Source organism: Miniopterus natalensis, chromosome 6 (genome assembly GCF_054644295.1).
Source record: "Miniopterus natalensis isolate mMinNat1 chromosome 6, mMinNat1.hap1, whole genome shotgun sequence".
NCBI classification, from domain to species: Eukaryota; Metazoa; Chordata; class Mammalia; order Chiroptera; family Miniopteridae; genus Miniopterus; species Miniopterus natalensis.
In genome coordinates, this window is record NC_142086.1 from 54959099 (window position 1) to 54976863 (window position 17765).

The 17765-nt window shown below is 42.5% G+C and overlaps 1 protein-coding gene across 1 annotated transcript; it reads right to left on the reverse strand.

Moving 5' to 3' along the window:
• Window positions 1-1392: 1392 nt before the first annotated feature.
• LOC107527429 (nmrA-like family domain-containing protein 1) lies at window positions 1393-17516 on the reverse strand. The gene is made up of 5 exons (XM_016200192.2): window positions 17415-17516; window positions 10148-10386; window positions 8142-8391; window positions 5724-5914; window positions 1393-1572 (listed from the first exon to the last, which is right to left on the reverse strand). The coding sequence occupies exons 1-5, from the start codon at window positions 17452-17454 to the stop codon at window positions 1393-1395; spliced, it is 900 nt and encodes a 299-aa protein (XP_016055678.2). The 5' UTR covers window positions 17455-17516.
• Between the last annotated feature and the right edge of the window lie 249 nt (window positions 17517-17765).

Here is a 17765-nt window from a genome sequence, read left to right on the forward strand (position 1 = left end):
TCAGCTGCTCCTAGCACCACTCACTGCCTGCCTGCCTCTCCCAGAAATGGACAACCTCTTGCCCTTTAAAGTACCAGTTGCTGCCCTGCCGGCCGTGGCTCAGCAGTTGAGCATCCATGTAGGATCCAGGAGATTGAGGTTTGATTCCCAGTCAGGGCCCATGCCCAGGTTGTGGGCTCAATCCCCAGTTGGGGGCCTGCAGGAGGCAGCTGATCAATGACGACTCTCTCATCATTGATGTTTCTATCTCTCTCTCCCCTCTCCCTTCCTCTCTCTGAAATCAATAAAGATATATATATATATAAGTACCAATTGCTGGTTTTTACCACTCTCCAACCTAGACACCTGTTTATTTCCCTTTCTTGCAATATGATCAATAAACTTTATTCACTCATTTAGACAACCATCATTTATTGATCACCCATCATGTGCCAAGCAAGCACCAGGATAAAGAGTCACCCACAGCCAAGAGGAAGGCTAGTAAATGAAGCAATTACAATATGGTGTAGAAAATGGTAAGCCAGAGATATACAAAGATATTATAGAGGCCCTTCCATCACCTCCTCTTCCCACTGTCCTACCTTTCTCCAGCTCTGGCCTCAAGCTCCTGCCTTCACCCACTGCAGAACCTCTAGGTTTCACTGTAGCTAAATAGTTAGATGTCCCCCTTGTCCTAGCATGACACAAAACCAACCACAAATTGAAAAGGAGCCATGGCAGCCTCTGGAGCATGGACCACTCCAATAAGAAAGCACATAGGAGGGGAGAGAAGTTCACAAATGCACCATCAGTACTGGCGCTAAAAATAAGGTTTGTGGAATGCCTAAATGAAGGATAGAATGAATAGATAAGTAATTGAATGTCAACTTTCAACCTTGAAGCAAAACTGAATTTTAGGGTGCTTGTTCCCCAGAAAGTCCTCTACAAAGATTTTTATTTTAAGAAATTAAAATTACTTAAAAGTTCACTGAGAATGTAACAATGCACTTGAATAAAAAACTAGAGCTGCCGAGGGGAGTTTCAGAACCAGGTCTCTAGGTCATTTAGGCAGGAGAAAGTCAGTGGCCACCCCCATTGGTGTTAGGGAGGAAGCTCCAAGTTCCCCAGGCCAGAGCTTTGTGAGGCGACTTGACTGTTGGGGAGACAGAGCTACAGAAGGTGACAGGTTTGGGGCTTCTTACTTAACCAAACAGATGTACAATCCTTATCACTAGCTGGAAAGTTATATGTGAATCGACATTTCCATGTTTCCTACTTAAAAGAGAACTTCAGGGAAGACTTTGGTGTCGCAAACAATTGCATTCTAATATGTCTGTTCTGTAAATGGAGATGTGCTGTAAACAGGACCAGAATCAGGAGGAAGAAAGTTGTCGGGGGCCTATTTTGAACAGCTTAAATGTCCTTCAGTGCTCCCTGATTCTCTGAGATAAACTGGCTGAAGCTTCTGACTTTGGGGTTTAGTCGGTGGGTGAGCTTGACATCACGGTCTGGCTTCATGTGATAGAAACGAAACATGTTGGCCATTTCCGCCGCTCCAGGAAATCCCAGCTTCTCGTAAGCTTCCATGGTGATCTTTTAAGAACAAGTTAAAAAATAATAATAATACATTTTTAAAATAGGAAGTGTTTCAGCTCTCATTGAAAATAGTCTGAGAATAAATTATTCACCTTAATGATGATATAGGTCCACAGTTCTTTAGCCTAACTCCAAAACCCAAAAAACTCTCATTTTTTCATAAGCAATTGAGAGCAAACTGACTTTTCTGAACTACTTCTGATCTGAACTTACATGAAGCTATTTATGCTCTTTAATGATCCCATTTAGTGAAAATAGTCATATATTTTTCTGCAGAGATATTCATGTGTTTGATTACAGGTTCCTGCCCCGCCTCTGATGATGTTACATAACACATCTAGAACAGCCTATCTAAAGCTGAAAGCGTCTGAAAGCTGAATTGTTTCTGGCCCCAAGCATTTTGGATAAGGTACTATAGATCTGTCCCCCCTTCATCTGACCAGCTTTCATATACATTTCCTCATGGGATTCTCTGAGCAGCCCTCTCAGAGATAGTCCACCCATCTGGCCCTCAAGCAGCGCCAGGCTCCCACACACTCTGGCACCAGGCTCCCTGTCCTCTCCTCCTGGCTGATGTCCCTTCACCATCATTCCCCTCCTTGATCAGAAATGAGCATCTTGACTTCAACCATCCATCCCAGACTCTTCCAGGTCTAGGTTCAAACAAGTGCTGCCCATCACACACTGACAGAGCTGCCTCTGTCACCTTCTACAAAACCTACCTCTTGAGTCCCTCTGGCACTAACTAGATCAATAATCCCACCTGAATTAGTAAAACTGTTTCTAACTATTGAATCCAGTGTAATCTGTCTTAAGCCCCCAGAGTAAACTCTAACCTTGCTATTCTACTTGGCCTTAGAAAACTGTGACATATGAACAACTCATATAAAACAATGATTGTCATATGTCATTTATAATATGAAAAATCAATAACTAACATGTGTAAAAACAAAGGAATGGCAGAATAAATTATAGTATGTCTACTTTAAGATTATGTAGTTATTAAAATTAATGTTTTTAAAGAATTTGAACAAAATTTAAAAATGCTCATAATATAATGTTTAATGAAAAAGCTAGGTACAAACATGTATATAGATAGATGATAGATAGATAGATAGATAGATAGATAGATAGATAGATAGATAGATGATAGATAGATAGATGATAGAAAGAAATATGTTTGTATCTGTATATACTAGAAAAAGACTAGAATAAAATGTGCCAGATCTTAACAGTTGCTATCTCTGAGTATGTGATTTTTAAAAAATAATTTTCTGTATTTTCTGAAATAAGCATTTATTTTTGAAATAAGAAAAAAAATTTAAAACTTTAGTAAGAAGACTACACAAGAAGCGTGGAAGATGACTTGGAAAATGTCTGTTTCCTTGGGTGGTCTCTCACCCTTTAACTCTGACAACTAATGTTCCTTAGTGAAATAAGGTATTCTTTCTGCAGATTTTTGAAGGAAAGAGATTTGTTTTGTTGTGTCTCACTTTCTGAGGGGGCCATGTTCGTTTTTGGGTCGGACACACAGCTTCAGCCAGACCAGAGTTCCCGATGGATGTTTGTCCCAGGGATGCCCTCACTGAAGCATTGTGCAGCTTCCTTCTAACCAGACTGTGGGGAAAAGTCCGACTGCCGAGGCCGGAGCGCCACCTTGTGGCCAGAGTCGCATGATGCCTGAGCATTTCCCCACTCTAGAACCCTGGGCAGCATCTTCAAGTCAGACTAGTTCCTAAGAACAGCATTCCCCCTCCTGTAAAAGTTCCAGCTCCTAATGCCCTAGAACTTTAGGTGCCAAGAAGTTTCTGCTAAATTGTGAAACAACTTGATGTACCAAGAAGAATCAGGGACCAGGTATGTGACTGAGAGATGCTTAGAAGGTCCTGAGCCATCCAAAACAATGTCTACCTGGTCCTCTGAGAATAAACACACACACCATATGCCCACACTCCTTCGCCTTTCTCCCCTTCTTCCTTACAGACTTCAAACCTCATGAAATAAAAGTGCAAATGCCTTGGGGAGGGGTCTGCCTCTGGGAAGTTTATTTGCACTCAGGTACAAGTGGCTTTGCAGATCCTCTTATGAGTCCATCTTTTTAGTGATTGGCTGTCTTCTTGGGTTTGGGGGTAACTTATTATCTCTATTAAAGACAACTACAATAGTTTTTTTAAAAAAAAAGATTTCTTAGCTTCCTCACAGCTCCTGTTCCTGACACTGAATTGGGAATCTAGATGCACCCTCATGACTCAAGACTCACTGGACCAAGAGTTGCAGATGAAAACATAAACCAACTTTCTATCCCTAATTCTAGGAAACATTCTAGCGTGGGGGTCAACAAAGTTTTCCTTAAAGGGCTAGATATAAATATTTAAGGCTTTGCGGGTCACATGGGCTCTGTCACAACTACTTAATTCTATCATTGTATCATAAAAACAGCCATAGACGATACGTAAACTATGGTGTGGCTGTGTTCCAATAAATCCGTTTTTAAAAGCAGGTGGTGGGTCCTAGTTGTGGACACCTACTGTAGGGAGATGGTGCTGGGTAGGACCTTAGAAATCATCCAAACAACACTCTCATTTTACAGATGGGGGAATGCATCCAAGAGAGGCAAAGAGCCAGACTAGTTCATGCCTGCCAGCTCAAAGAAGGTATGGGTCCTCCTTTCCGTTCTGAGGATGTCTCTCTGAAGCACACACAAGCACACACTTCCTTCTCAGAAGCCCTGCTCTCCTTCTTCTCATCAACATCTGCTTTGGAGAAATGGCTGGTAATGTGCGATACCATCATTTCCTCTCACTTTTCTGTAAAGGGTCTGTCCTACCCGCTCTAGTCTAGGCCTTTCCCACCTGATTTATAGCACGATCAGTTATCAGGGGCTTACTAATTGCTGAGCCAGTGCCAGGTGCCTGCTGTTTACATCTCATTTCATCTTCTAAACAATCCTATTAGGTATAACTTCTTTTAGCAAATGAAGAAACTGAGGCTAGAAAAGTTAAGTAGCTTGCCAAGATTCCACAGATAGGTAAGGGCAGTGCCAGGATTTGCTTACTTCCACGTACAGCCTCTGGTTCATGCGTGTGGATTTAACCAGGCTAGAATTTAGAATTCTAGAATTTAGCCAGGCCAGCCCCACTGTTTCCTCCACCCAGACACCATCTTGCCCACCCTCAAGGACCACCTCAAAGCCGCTTTTTCCACGAAGCCTTCTCCTGCCCTTCTCTGGTCACATATAGTGCAGACAACACAATTAAGCCCGACAGTGCTCCGTCTTGTCCTGATCCCTGCGACTTCATGTGCACTAACATTTTCACCCGGACTCTGCTGTAAGTCCTCAAAGGTAGCACCAGATACATGATAGGTACTTGATATATACCAATAGGGACTTGATTAATATGTGTGCCAAACACTATACTAAGCCCCTTAAACATATTCTCTCTAATACTCACAAGAACACCCCAAAGTAGGTACTATCATCTCGCTTCACAGACGAGGAAGCTGAGGCTCAGAGAGGTAAGTACCTTGCCCCACACCAGCAAGTTCTGGCAGATGGGAATGATCAGCAGTGAGTGCTTATGAGAGGAGAGTTGGGTATTATATATGAAAGAGCGATGTCCTGGCCGGGTTGGCTCAGTGGTTAGAGCATCAGCCCATGGACCAAAGGGTCCCGGGTTCGATTCCCAGTCAAGGGCATATACCTCGGTTACAGATTCAATCCCTGGGCCTTGTCAGGCTTTGTGCAAGAGGCAACCAATCTATGTGTCTCTCTCACATTGATGTTTCTCTCTCTCTCTCTCCCCCTCTTCCCTCCCTTCCAGTCTCTCTCTAAAAATCAGTGGAAAAAATATCCTCGAGTGAGAATTTTAAAAAAAAGAAAGAAAAAGTTTCTTCTAGGTCTTCAGATTCTAAGTTCTGGCCACCTAAAAGTAATTTTACTCTAACAAGCTGATTAACCTTAAGCCAAAGAAATAAAGATGCACCAACACAAGATAGATTTGTGGAACTGAAATCCTCTTCAATTTCTTCTGACAGCCTCAGCTGAACCTTTGCCTAAGCTCATCGAAAGTCTACCAGAATTTGTAAGTCAGTGGGGTGTGACCCAAGGTGGACTCTCGTGATCACATTTATGTCTCTGAAGAACTCACCTTTGCATCTCGGACATCTTTCCCCAAACTCTTGGACAAAACATCAGCATATTGCTGTATTGTCAGCGCTTCTGCACTGATGCCCACAGCCTTGCCTATAAACTCTGCTGGAGAATTAAAAATGCTACAGACAACTGCTCCAACATCAGCAACAGAGATGCCATCCATTGGTATGTCACCCATAGGCAGTGCTAGTAAAAAAAAAAAAAAAAGATAAAAATAGGTAATTATATCACATCCTTGGTAGGTTCCACAAACTTTAATTAACTACTAAACAAAAGGTACAGGAAAGCGATGTAACACCGAGTGGCCACAACCTATTCACAATTAGTTACAAGGTTTTACTTAAGAAAATACCATAATGCCTGGGTATCGATTTTTTAAAAGCCACCATTTACTAAATATCTACTATGTACAAAGTATGATTAGTTATAGCTCCAACCTAGACATCTCTGCTGAATTCCAGACTCAATTTGTCCAACTTCCTGCTCAACATCCTTACTTGATTGTTTAATAGACATGTTAAACTCAATGAGTTCCCAAATTAATTCCTACATCCCCAACAACTTGCTCCCCCTACAGACTTCCCCACCTCAACTTTATCATTCCAGTTTCTCAAGTCAAAAATCTTGGAGCCCAGTTGGGCGTGGCTCAGCAGTTGAGCATCGACCTAAGATCCAGGAGATTGCGGTTCGATTCCCAGTTGGGGTACATGCCCGGGTTGTGGGTTTGATCCCCAGTCGGGGGCATGCAAGAGGCAGCTGATCAATGACGACTCTCTCATCATTGATGTTTCTCTCTCTCTCCCTCTGCCTTCCTCTCTCTGAAGTCAATAAAGATATATATTTTTTAAAAATCTTGGAGTCAGCTTGACACTTCTCTCACACCCCATATCTTTTTTTTTTTTTTGGAAGTCCTATGCATAGTGTGTTCAGAATCTGACCACTTCTCACCATCTTCACTGCTACCACCCTGGTCCAAGCCACCTTGGACCATCATCTTTGACTTGGATTATTGCAAAGTTGGTCTCCTTGTTTCCACTTTTGCCTTTCCATGGTCTCTTTGAGAACCTGTAAAACTAAAGTCAGCTCATATCATGTCTGGCCATACCCTCCAATGGCTCTCTGTCCCTCAAAAGACAAGCCAATGGCTTGCAGGATCAGACCTCTGTTAACTCTGGCCTCACCTCCTGCTACTCTCCCTTACTTGCTTTGTTCCAGCCACACTAGCTGTTCTCTCTTCCCAAAATGTTCTTCCCCTGAATACCCACAAAGACCACCACCCAGCTCCATCAGAAGGTGCTCAGATGTCACCTTCTCAAAGAGGCCCACTGATCATCTTGTTCAAATTTCACTTGCCACCTCCTTACTGCTAGCACTCTACATATACCTTACCCTGCCCTATTTTTTATATAGTACTTACCTCATAAGTACTGTATGGTAGGTGCTCCAGGTTGACTTTGACTGTCACTAGTTATGTCTCTGATAAGTCTTATGTGCCAACGGAAAGAGACTGAATTGCTGCCATTGATACTCTCGTAGTCCCTCCACTCCAAAGAGCCACTCTGGACTATGGACAAAGAAAATGTCTCCAAAGGGTAGGGGAATTCCAGCCAGTGGACTGGAAACACTGGAATTACTAGGAATCCTTGTTAAAACTATAGTCTCTCCAGCCCCAGCCCAGACCTTAAGAATTAGACTCTTTCTCTGGGGAGTCAGGGCGCCTCTAGGGATTCTGACCATGGGATCCAGGTCAAGAGAAGAATGTCTTCCCTGCTGCCACAGGTCAGATGGATGAGCTAAAAGGAAACTTAGAAGTCACCCAGCCAGCGTGGCTCAGTGGTTGAGCATCGACCTAGGATCCAGGAGATCGAGGTTAGATTCCCTGTCAGGGCACATGCCCAGGTTGCAGGTTCCATCCCCAGTAGGGGGCGTGCAGGAGGCAGCCAATCAGTGACTCTCATCGTTGATGTTTCTCCCTCTCCCTCTCCCTCTCCCTCTCCCTCTCCCTCTCCCTCTCCCTCTCCCTCTCCCTCTCCCTCTCCCTCTCCCTCTCCCTCTCCCTTCCTCTCTCTGAAATCAATAAAGATATATTTAAAAAAAAAAAAAAAAGTCATCTTGTCAACTTTTCCATTAGACATGAGGAAGCTAAGACTTGAGGTCACATAGCTAATCACGTGTATAAAGAACATCAGATTGTTAAGACTGGAAGTGAAATCCTTTATGTTTTCAGTCCAGGAACCAGTTCTCTGGGAAGTCTAAAACAATCTGGTATCCCTCTCAGCACCTCACACAGAGGTAAGCACATAGTAGGCACTCAAATTACACATGTTGTCTGAAATGAGAGAGAAGGGAAAATGGGAGGAGGAGGGGAGGACAGCAGGTGTCTGGTTAACTTCCACTGCAAACTTCCACCTACCCAAGGTGTAGTAATCTCCATCAGAGGCTTTCACCACCTTCCATATGGTGAGAAAGTTTTCAAAGTAAGCTGCCAAGCGGACGCTAGTCATGGGAACACCAATGGACCAGAAATACTCCTCCACCTCTCCCTTCCCATCAAAGTGCTCAACTTCCAGCTTCCCGCCAGTCAGGCGCTTGACGTCCTCCAGGCTGCTGTACACCACGTGCTTCAGACCCAGGCGCTTGGCAATATCGGCCACCAGCTTTCCCTAAGGGACAAATGATGAATTCTTTATATAGAAAGGTGTATTTGCATATAGACGAGAGGGCAGGTGCTGCTTTGCCTTCCCCGCTCCTTTTCTTATTATTCTCCTTAGAGACGAAGCTCTTCCAGCATCAAAATATATTCAAGTTACCATCTGAGAGGCCACCAGTATTGGAGGGCAGAGGCTCCACCATGTCAAAATGCTGAACCTCATCAGAAGCTAAGAGGCAGCCTGGTGAGAACAGTCAGGAACGTTTGGTCCCTTCCTCTAGGCTATCAGTACCTTTGTGATCAACTCCCACATTTATTTACATATAAGGCTCAGGGATACCTGAGATAACAATATGCAGTGTAATAATGTTTTCTGGCAATGAATTCTATCTGCACACCATTTAGATATTGAGAGCATAATAAAGACATACACACACACACAGATATTCTCTTTTTGTGTTTTAGTTCTAAATTTTCCAAAGTACTTTCATATCTCTCTCTCTCTTTTTTCTTCTTCTTTCTTTCCACTGTTTCCTTCTCTTTTTTTCCTTACAAAACCCCATGTGGTAATCAGAGATGACATAATTAATCTGGCTTAGTAGGTGCAGAAAGGGAAGCAGAGAAGTGACTTTGTACCCCTGGGTGTCATAGTAAGCGAATATCAGAATTAGAACCCAGAGCTCCTAATGTAAGCCCTGCCAAAGTTTATCACTAAAAGAGAAGCTGTAAATGGTAATAATTTAACAGACATTCCTGAAATGTCTCAATCCTGAGACAGGCTCAATCCTGCTCTTAATTTTTTGAATTGCGCAATTTTTGCAAAAGGCTGATTACATTTTTATAGTCTAATCTTCATATTTTTCCAATTTATACATATATATCATTTCAAATAGTACTGTCATGGGAGGGGAGGGAATTGAACTTATAATGACAGACATTTCCCTAAGCCCCCATGCTGATAACCACTCTCCAGAGGTAACCACGTCATCTCTTTTAGCCATTTCTTTATTTCTAAATAACAGGTTTGCACTACTAATTCTTGGTATTTTTCTCAGTTTAAGATATCATCTACTAAATTCCTACTAAGAAAGATGAGCCCTCATCTTTAGTGTTCTCTCTCTCTCACACACACACACACACACACACACACACACACACACACGGTCCACCACCACCGTCACACATATATGCAATTCCCTTTTTTTCATATCCCCAATATCATAATTTTGGGCTAGATCAATAATCAGTGCTTACACACAGCTGAAGTTGAACAATGTAATATTCTACGGTTACATTTCTTTTTTTCTACAAATTTTTATTTTCCCTGATGTTAATCACCATGGGTTTATTTGCTTGCTTGGTTGGCTCTTTTTCTATGTACCCATTACTGATTTCTCCCTAAATTCTCTGCCTGAAGAATAAATATAGTCATTACATTTTGTGCTTCCCTTTTCACTTCAGAGTTACCTTAATTTGTGGGGTACCCTTCATATGCCATCTACAGACCAGTGGTGGGCATCTAATGACTGGCTCCACTGCATGGTCCCTCTCAGATCTCCAGGGTCTTGAGATATGGGCATGTGCCACACAGAACACTGACTTCACAATCAAAGACCCCTCTAACAAGCACTTGAAGTGCATATATTTCATAAATCCAGGGAGACGTGGAGTGAGGCTTATATTTTTGCCCAGACTGAAGGCCCACCCCCTTCAAGGGAGGGCAGAGCACCCAGGGAGGGTGAAAGGAAGGGACTTGAAGATCTTCCCACCTGACACACTTCTTTCTCTTTGCTGAGATGGTCCCAGAAGTTGGTCACCACAAAGGCCCCATAGGCATCTTTTAAGGCGGCCTCCACTGATGCTGCATCATTCAGGTCCCCTTTTACCACCTCAGCGCCAAGGTCCCGGAGCACCAGTGCATTTGGTCGAGTCACATCCCTGGTCATTGCTCTCACAGCAAACTTTTTGCTCTCCAAAATGGCCCTGGCCACAGAGCCACCCTGGGCTCCTGCAGGATTGGGGAAGAAGTAGAGGAAGGATCAGGAGGAATGTTCACTAAAAAACAGTTGGTCAGGAAGTGCCATTATTCGGAGTATAGCTGTTGTAATAACTACTTCAGGAGGCATGCCCACGGCTTGCAACAGAGGTTTTCAAACTAGGTTTCTCCCAGCCTCGTCAGAAGCACCTTTGCAAAATCCATGGGGGAGAAAAAGAATGGGAGAGGCCTGATGCAATAAGGAGGCCAAATGAGCAGGGTACCAGACCCTCCACCCCAGATTCAACTGGAAAAATCTATTTTTTTCTGGTTATAAATTTTATTTTCAGGTTCTTCACACAATTATATTTTCAAAAGAACTTCCTATTTTATATATTTTTAAAAGTTGAAAACTTGCGTAAGTTTCTTTTTATGGCATTCAAAGCCATTAATGATATATGATCATTACTTTCATTACTTGCCTAATTTATCTACTCTACAAATATTTACTGAATGCCCTGTGATATATGCCAGGTACTGTGCTGGGTTACTGACATTTGGGATCCTCTATCAAATAGGTTGTATACCTGTCCTGAATATGTTTTTTGCACCTTCAGATCTACCTTCAGCTTCAGCACCCTGCTTCGTGCCTGGGAGGCTGGCCTGTATGGACTCCATCAATGGGTTCTCTTCGTGCTCTCGGGTTGGATCTGGCCAATAAGAGGCATCAGCCCGAGACACATGGGCAGGAGAAGAGGTGACCATCTCCATGCTGCTACTCTCCCCAGGTTTTGGTCATCTCTATTGCCCTCTGCTCCTTCCTCCTGTTGCTCACTTATTCATTATTGGTCTCTTCCCTTTCAGCCTTTATTTTTTTCCTCTGGCTTCTCTGAAAAGAGTGTGGCACTTGTTTCTTGTGGAAGCCCAACTGATACACCACTGATAACCTTATAGGGTCTGCAGTTCCACGAGCTCTGCTTTTCACAAGGAGCTTCAGCCAAAGTTTAGTGCTATAGTGGTAAATATGAAGAGACATCCAAAGGTCACTAGACGTTTGAAGAAAGCTTCCAACAAAACTGAAATAAACAAACTGATAAAAGGAAACAGAAGCAATGCAGGGAAAGGACAAAAAAACTTAAAGCATTAATATCTTCAGAGATTGGAGAAGATTTTGTAGTCAGAGCATTATATCTGCATGCTGAACCAATAAAAAGGGAGGGGGAGGCAGAGGAGGAGAGAGTGCATTTAGAAGAGAAGATGAAGCTCTCAGAAATTTAAAATATAGTAGAAATAAGTTTTCAATAGAAAAAGTTGGAAAAAGCTCTCAAAATTGAAAGGAAAAAAAAAAAAAGAAATGGAAAACAGGAAAGAGAAAATAGAGGATCAAGCCAGGGGAATTCCAGAACAAGAGAATAGAGAAAATGGACATATGGAATTATCAAAGAAGATAATTTCCCAGAGTTCAAGGATACTGAATGAGCTTCCGGATCAAGGGGCCACTGACTGCCAAGGACACTGAATAAATAAGGTCTCATGTTATTTACATAACTGCGAAATTTCAGAACACTGGGGATAGAAAAAATCTTACAGCCTGGCTGAGTGTGGCTCAGAGGTTGAGCGTCGACCTAGGATCCAGGAGATCGTGGTTCAATTCCTGATCAGGGCACATGCCCGGGTTGCTGGCTCGATCCCTGTTCAGGGGCATGTAGGAGGCAGCCGACCAATGACTCTCTCATCATTGATGTTTCTGTCTCTCTCTTTCCCTCCCCTTTCCTCTCTCTGAAATCAATAAAGATATATTTAAAAAAGAAAAAAATCTTACAAACTTTGGTGGAAGGGTAGTCAATTCAAAGGTGAGGGATAAAAATAGCAGCAGATTTCTTTATAACATTGGAAGCAATGGAGTAATGTCATTTAGGGGGAAATGAATTTCTATCTAGAAGTTTAAACCTAGCCAAATGATCAGTTGATTCTAAACATTCTACATAAAGACATTTTCAGACACTCAAGGTTTCAAAAATTTAAGTCCCATGTACACTTTCTCTGTAAGCTCCTGGGGGATGTGCTCCAGCAAAATGACAAAGTAAAGCAAGCAAGAGAAACTGCAGGAAACAAAAACCAAACCCAGGAGTAAGGCAAAGAAAATTATTAGAATAATGAAGAAGGAAATCTTGGAAGATTGAAATAGAAAAAGGTAGCATTCCAGGAGGGAGGTCTCCATGGAGAGAAGAAAACAGAACCAAGAGATTAATTGATGTGTTTGCTCATTTTTAGAGAAGTCATCTAGCTTTACTGGAGAGATTGAAGGGGAAAAAATGAGTGCCAGGTACAAAGAAAACTAAACAAATAAAAAATAAAGGCAATTAGCCCTAGCTGGTTTTGCTCAGTGGTTAGAGCATCAGCCCATGAACTGAGGGGTACCAGGTTCGATTACAGCAAAGGGCAGGTACTTTGGTTGCAGGCTTGATCTGGCTCCAGGTCGGGGCATGTGTGGGAGGCAACCAATTGATGTGTCTCTCTCACATCGATGTTTCTCTCTCTCCCTCTCACTCTCTCTGAAAAGCAATGGAAAAAATATCCTTGGGTGAGGATAATGAATAAAAATAAAGGCAATCATTAATTTTAGGGAAAACAAGAAATTATGTGAGAAAGTCACACTACATGGCTCAAGTATGAACAATAATTACATAGTCATAATAAGAGTCCATATTAGTTCATCATCCATATGAAAAATACAAATTGTTTAAAACTATATTAGAGAGGATGAGAAAAAGGAAATATGTGCTTGGGGATGGGGATATAGGAGAGCTAAGGACAATGAACAATATCTAAAATTGAAAAATCAAGAAATAGCATGTAATCACATTATTTAGAAATATGGAGACAAATGCCAGTAAAAAGAGGAGAGTTAAATGTGGAAAGGAGTAGGGCAGGGTCTGCTGGGTTCCTGTACAAGCCTTGTAGGACTCTTAGACTTTTAAAACTATTGTAGGCACAGCTATAAAAATAAAAATTCAATAAAAAATATTTGTTGGCTATGTTAGTTTGCTAAGCCTGTCATAAAAAACTTCCACAGATTGTGGCTTAAACAACTGAAATATATTTTCTCATAGTTCTGGAGGCTAGAAGCCCAAGATCAAGGTGTTGCTGTGTTTGGTTTCTCCTGAGATCTCTCCCCTTGGTTTGCAGATGGAGAGCCTTCTCACTGTGTCCCCATATGGTCTTTCCTTTGTGCACTCTAGCCCTTCTTGCTTTTCTGTGTGTCAAAATTTCCTCTTCTTAAAAGGACATCAGTCCAGATAGGGTCCACTCTCATGGCCTCACTTTAATATAAATGCCTCAGCAAAAGCCCTATCTACAAATACATATTCAGAGGTACTAGAAATTAGGGCTTCACTATATGAATTATTTTGGGGGGTGAGACACAATTCAGCCCATATCAACTATTATAATTATTTCCTTTTAGCCCTCCTACTAAACTGGGTTCTCCTTGAGGACAGAAACTCTACTCTTCATTCCTGTTTCCCAATCATGTGCTGAGACTATTCTCTGGCAAACTGCAAGTTTTCAACATTTGCATGTTGAATGAATGAAGTGAAAAGACCGAAACCTCTGTGTTTTCAACTCTTAGCTTTAGAGGTGGACAGTCTTGCTGAAACCTGTATGAGTGAGTAAGAGGAGCTGGACCCGAACCAGAACTGGCTCTCCTAACCACTCCCACTTTTTATGTTTTACTAAGACCCAAACCAAGAGAAGAATTCATCCATCTTGGCCCTGTTCCTTTAAATTAGCAAGACATAACCATAAACTTATCAGAGCAAAAAAGCAGCCCCCAGGGCATCCATTCTTGACATACTCAATTGTCCCAGACCCTCCTTGTTTATTCTGGATCATTCCCTCTTGGGCCCAGTTCTCTTCCAGGTAATTCCATGTTGAGGACAGTGTCAACCTCAGAAACGCCCAAATTTTTATAAGAGTTTATTTGAGTGCTCACTTTGGCAGCACACATACTAAAATTATTTGAGCCAACTGACAACACATGCCAGGGAGCAAGATCTCAAATAACATTTCTGCGGTTTCTTGTATGCATTTGAAATTAAGGAGGGAAAGTAGGGAAGATTACGTGAAGGTGGTAGAAAGCAAGGCAGAGATTAGTTTACGGGATAGTTAACAAGATTATGTGCTCTTTTGAGGGTGGTTATTTCAAAGGTGTGTTAACCTAGATGCACAGAAGCAATGGACAGGACTAGCTTAAGGCAAAGATAAGGCTTTCTCTCAAGAAGTTACATGCCTGGGGCTGATGACCCACCATGACCTGCCCAGTTAGGAATTTATGATCAGATCTCCCTTCAAGGTTACTTTCCATAGGAATCCCTTTTTTCATCCACAATAGCATTTGAATGGCAGGCACTGTTCAGAGTTTGACATGCAAACACACACACAGGTAAGGGTTAACACATGTCCCTGTCAAGTTTAACTAGGCATCGTACATGTTTTACCTGCTAAATCAGGCAACTATACTTCAAACACACAAACACACCCAGAACTCCACTGTAACTGACCAGGGACAAGCCTTGGGCAATAAGGTGATCAGCCCATCCCCTTAGCTAAGCAGGAAGCAACTTTCTTCAACTCTGACACATCTAATCTGATTCTCTTAAGAGCTACTCCCAAGGCTCTTATTCAATTGCCTACTCCGGATGCCTAGGCTGAAACTCAAGTTTGAGACTAAAATGGACCTCCTGGCTTTTTTAGACCAGCGCCCATGCAGTCTTCCCCATTTCAGTGAATCACAACTTTATCTTCCAGCTGCGCAAGCCAGAACACTCTGAAGTCATTGTTTACTTCTCTCTTTTCACCTCTGATATCTGGTCCATCAGTGAACCCTGTCAACTCCTTTTTTCTTTATTTTTCCCCCCCATCACAGTTTATCTCCCCTATACCATCTTTCACCTCCACCACCACCCCACCCCCCACAATCACCGCATTGTCCCTGTCAACTGTCTTTGAAACATATCCGGAATCTGACCACTCCCCACCACCTCATTGCTACCATCCCGGTCTAAGCCATGGTCATCTTGGCTGGATTATGGCAGCAGCCTCCTAAAGGTCTTCCTGCTTCAGCCCTTGCCCCCTACACTATGTTCACAAAACAGAAGCTAAAATGATCCTTTTAACGTAGGAGTCATATTGAGTCACTCTGCTCAAAATCCTTTGATGGCTTATTTCTTTCAGGAAAAAACAATATTCTCACCTTCACCTTAATGACATACAATCATCTCCATGTCCCATTTACCTTTTTACCCCCTTTTATTTAATTGGATGTATTGGGGTAACATTGGTTAGCAAAACCATACAGGGTTTTTTACCAGTAAGATGAGACGACCTCGGTTCTTTTCTTCTTGGAGGAAAGATTTCAATCAAGAGACAAAGTGTAGAAAAGCAAGCAAGATTTTATTGACCACTGTAAAAATATAATTAGGACAGTGAAACAAGGAAGGTCAGAGAAGAAGCAACAGGAGAGCCTAGGCTGGGCTGCTTTGGCTCAAACTGCTGTTTAACTATCTGTCTTAGTTTCCCTATTCTGCTTGTCCTGGAATTTTCCTAGCTTCTTGCTATGCTATAACAGTTTCAAGTGTACAACTCAACAAAACGTCATCTATACACTGCATCATGCACCCATTGCCCAAAGCAAAGTCTATATCTGTCCCCATTCTCCCCCTTTGCCCACCTCCACCTGCCCCACCCCCCTTTCCCTCTGACTATAACCACATTGTTGTCTGTGTCTATGAGTTATGTATGTGTTCTTGGCTAATCCCTTCACCTTCTTTCATCCAGTCCCCCCACCTCCCTCCCCTCTTACAGCTGTCAGTCTGTTCCATGTAACCAGGCTTCTCTTCTATTTTGTCTGTCAGTTTATTTTGTTCATTAGATTCCACGTATAAGTGAGATCATATGCTATTTGTCTTTCTCTGGCTGGCCTATTTCACTTAACGTAATAATCTCCAGGTCCATCCATGCTGTCAAAAAAGGTAAGAATTCCTTCTAAAGTCAATGTCATAACTGGCTATTTGTTTTTGCAAATTTATTTCTCTCTTCTCCCTGCTTTAGTCCTTTCCTCTTTTCAGACAAAATTCCTTTGCTCATAGCGCTTATCTTTTAGTGTAGAGAGACAGATAGTAAGGGAAGAAATCAAGCAGGAAGGGCAGCCAGACAGCGGCAGGGTGGAGAGGAGTTGCAATTTTAAATATGGAGGTCTGGAAAGTGCTCTTCGAGAGGACAACTGAGCAGAGGCTTGGGTGACATGAGGAAGAAAGCAGTGTGGAAAACTGGAGGTTGAGGGGGTGGCCAATGCAAAGGACTTAAGGTGGGAGTGTGCTTGAGGAACACACAGAGTAAGTAAAGGAGAAGAGTAAAAGATGGGGGTCCATTAGCTGGATTTTGCATTTTACTTGGAGACGGGGAGGGGAGCGTTGGAGGGTTTTGAGCAGAGGCGGCATGATCCCATAGTTTCAAATGGATCATAGGGAGATGAATGGATGTGGCCTGATTTGATCAACATTTTGAAAAGATGACTCTGGCTGTAAAGAACAGATTATAAATAAAGCAAGTTTGAAAGCAGGGACAGCAGTTAAAAGGCTCCGGCAGTGGCCCCAGTGAGAAAAGTAACAGCACATTCTCCTAACCCCCACCCACCCCAGAATGACTGGGGTATTGTTGAGGCATGTAGATATGCCCTACAAATGCACGGGCCTCTCACGCTGCTTTTACTTGTTAGGAAGTGAGCGGACAAAAGTCTCCAGAGTACAGCTTATGTTAAAATGAAACATACAAGTCAGCACACAATTGAGAAAGAGAGAATATGTCAGTGGTCCTTGTCCCACTGAGATCATTTCTGACAAATCAAATCACCCCGCCCCTTTACCACATCAGAAACTCAAGCAATATGACACTTTTCTTAAGGGCTCTTTGTTCAGCCCACGCTGGCAGGCTCTGACGTTAAAAACAAGAAGACAGGAAAGTAAGCAAAGTCAGCACGCATTTTAAAAGGAGTTTTTTACCTGTTGCTCCAAACACTGCAATTACTTTCTTGCTAGTCATGTTACTGGACAAAGAAACAGTTAGTGGAGTAGCTGAACTTTCCTCAGAGCAGCGACAGCAGCTGTAATAGTTTCTCTTCAAGCATGGGAGTTATAAGTGAAGTTTGATTACCACACCCCTTATTTTGCCCCTCCTTTGTATAGTTTCTGTTACCAGCTGGCTTACTCACTCTGACACTGCAATTTTCCAAACAGGATTCATTTGCTCACTCACTCATGTATTCAGCAAATGTGTATTGAGCGCCTTTGGTGTACTAGGTACTGAGCTAAAGGCTCTGGTGATTTGATCTTATAAGGGAGATAAACTACTAA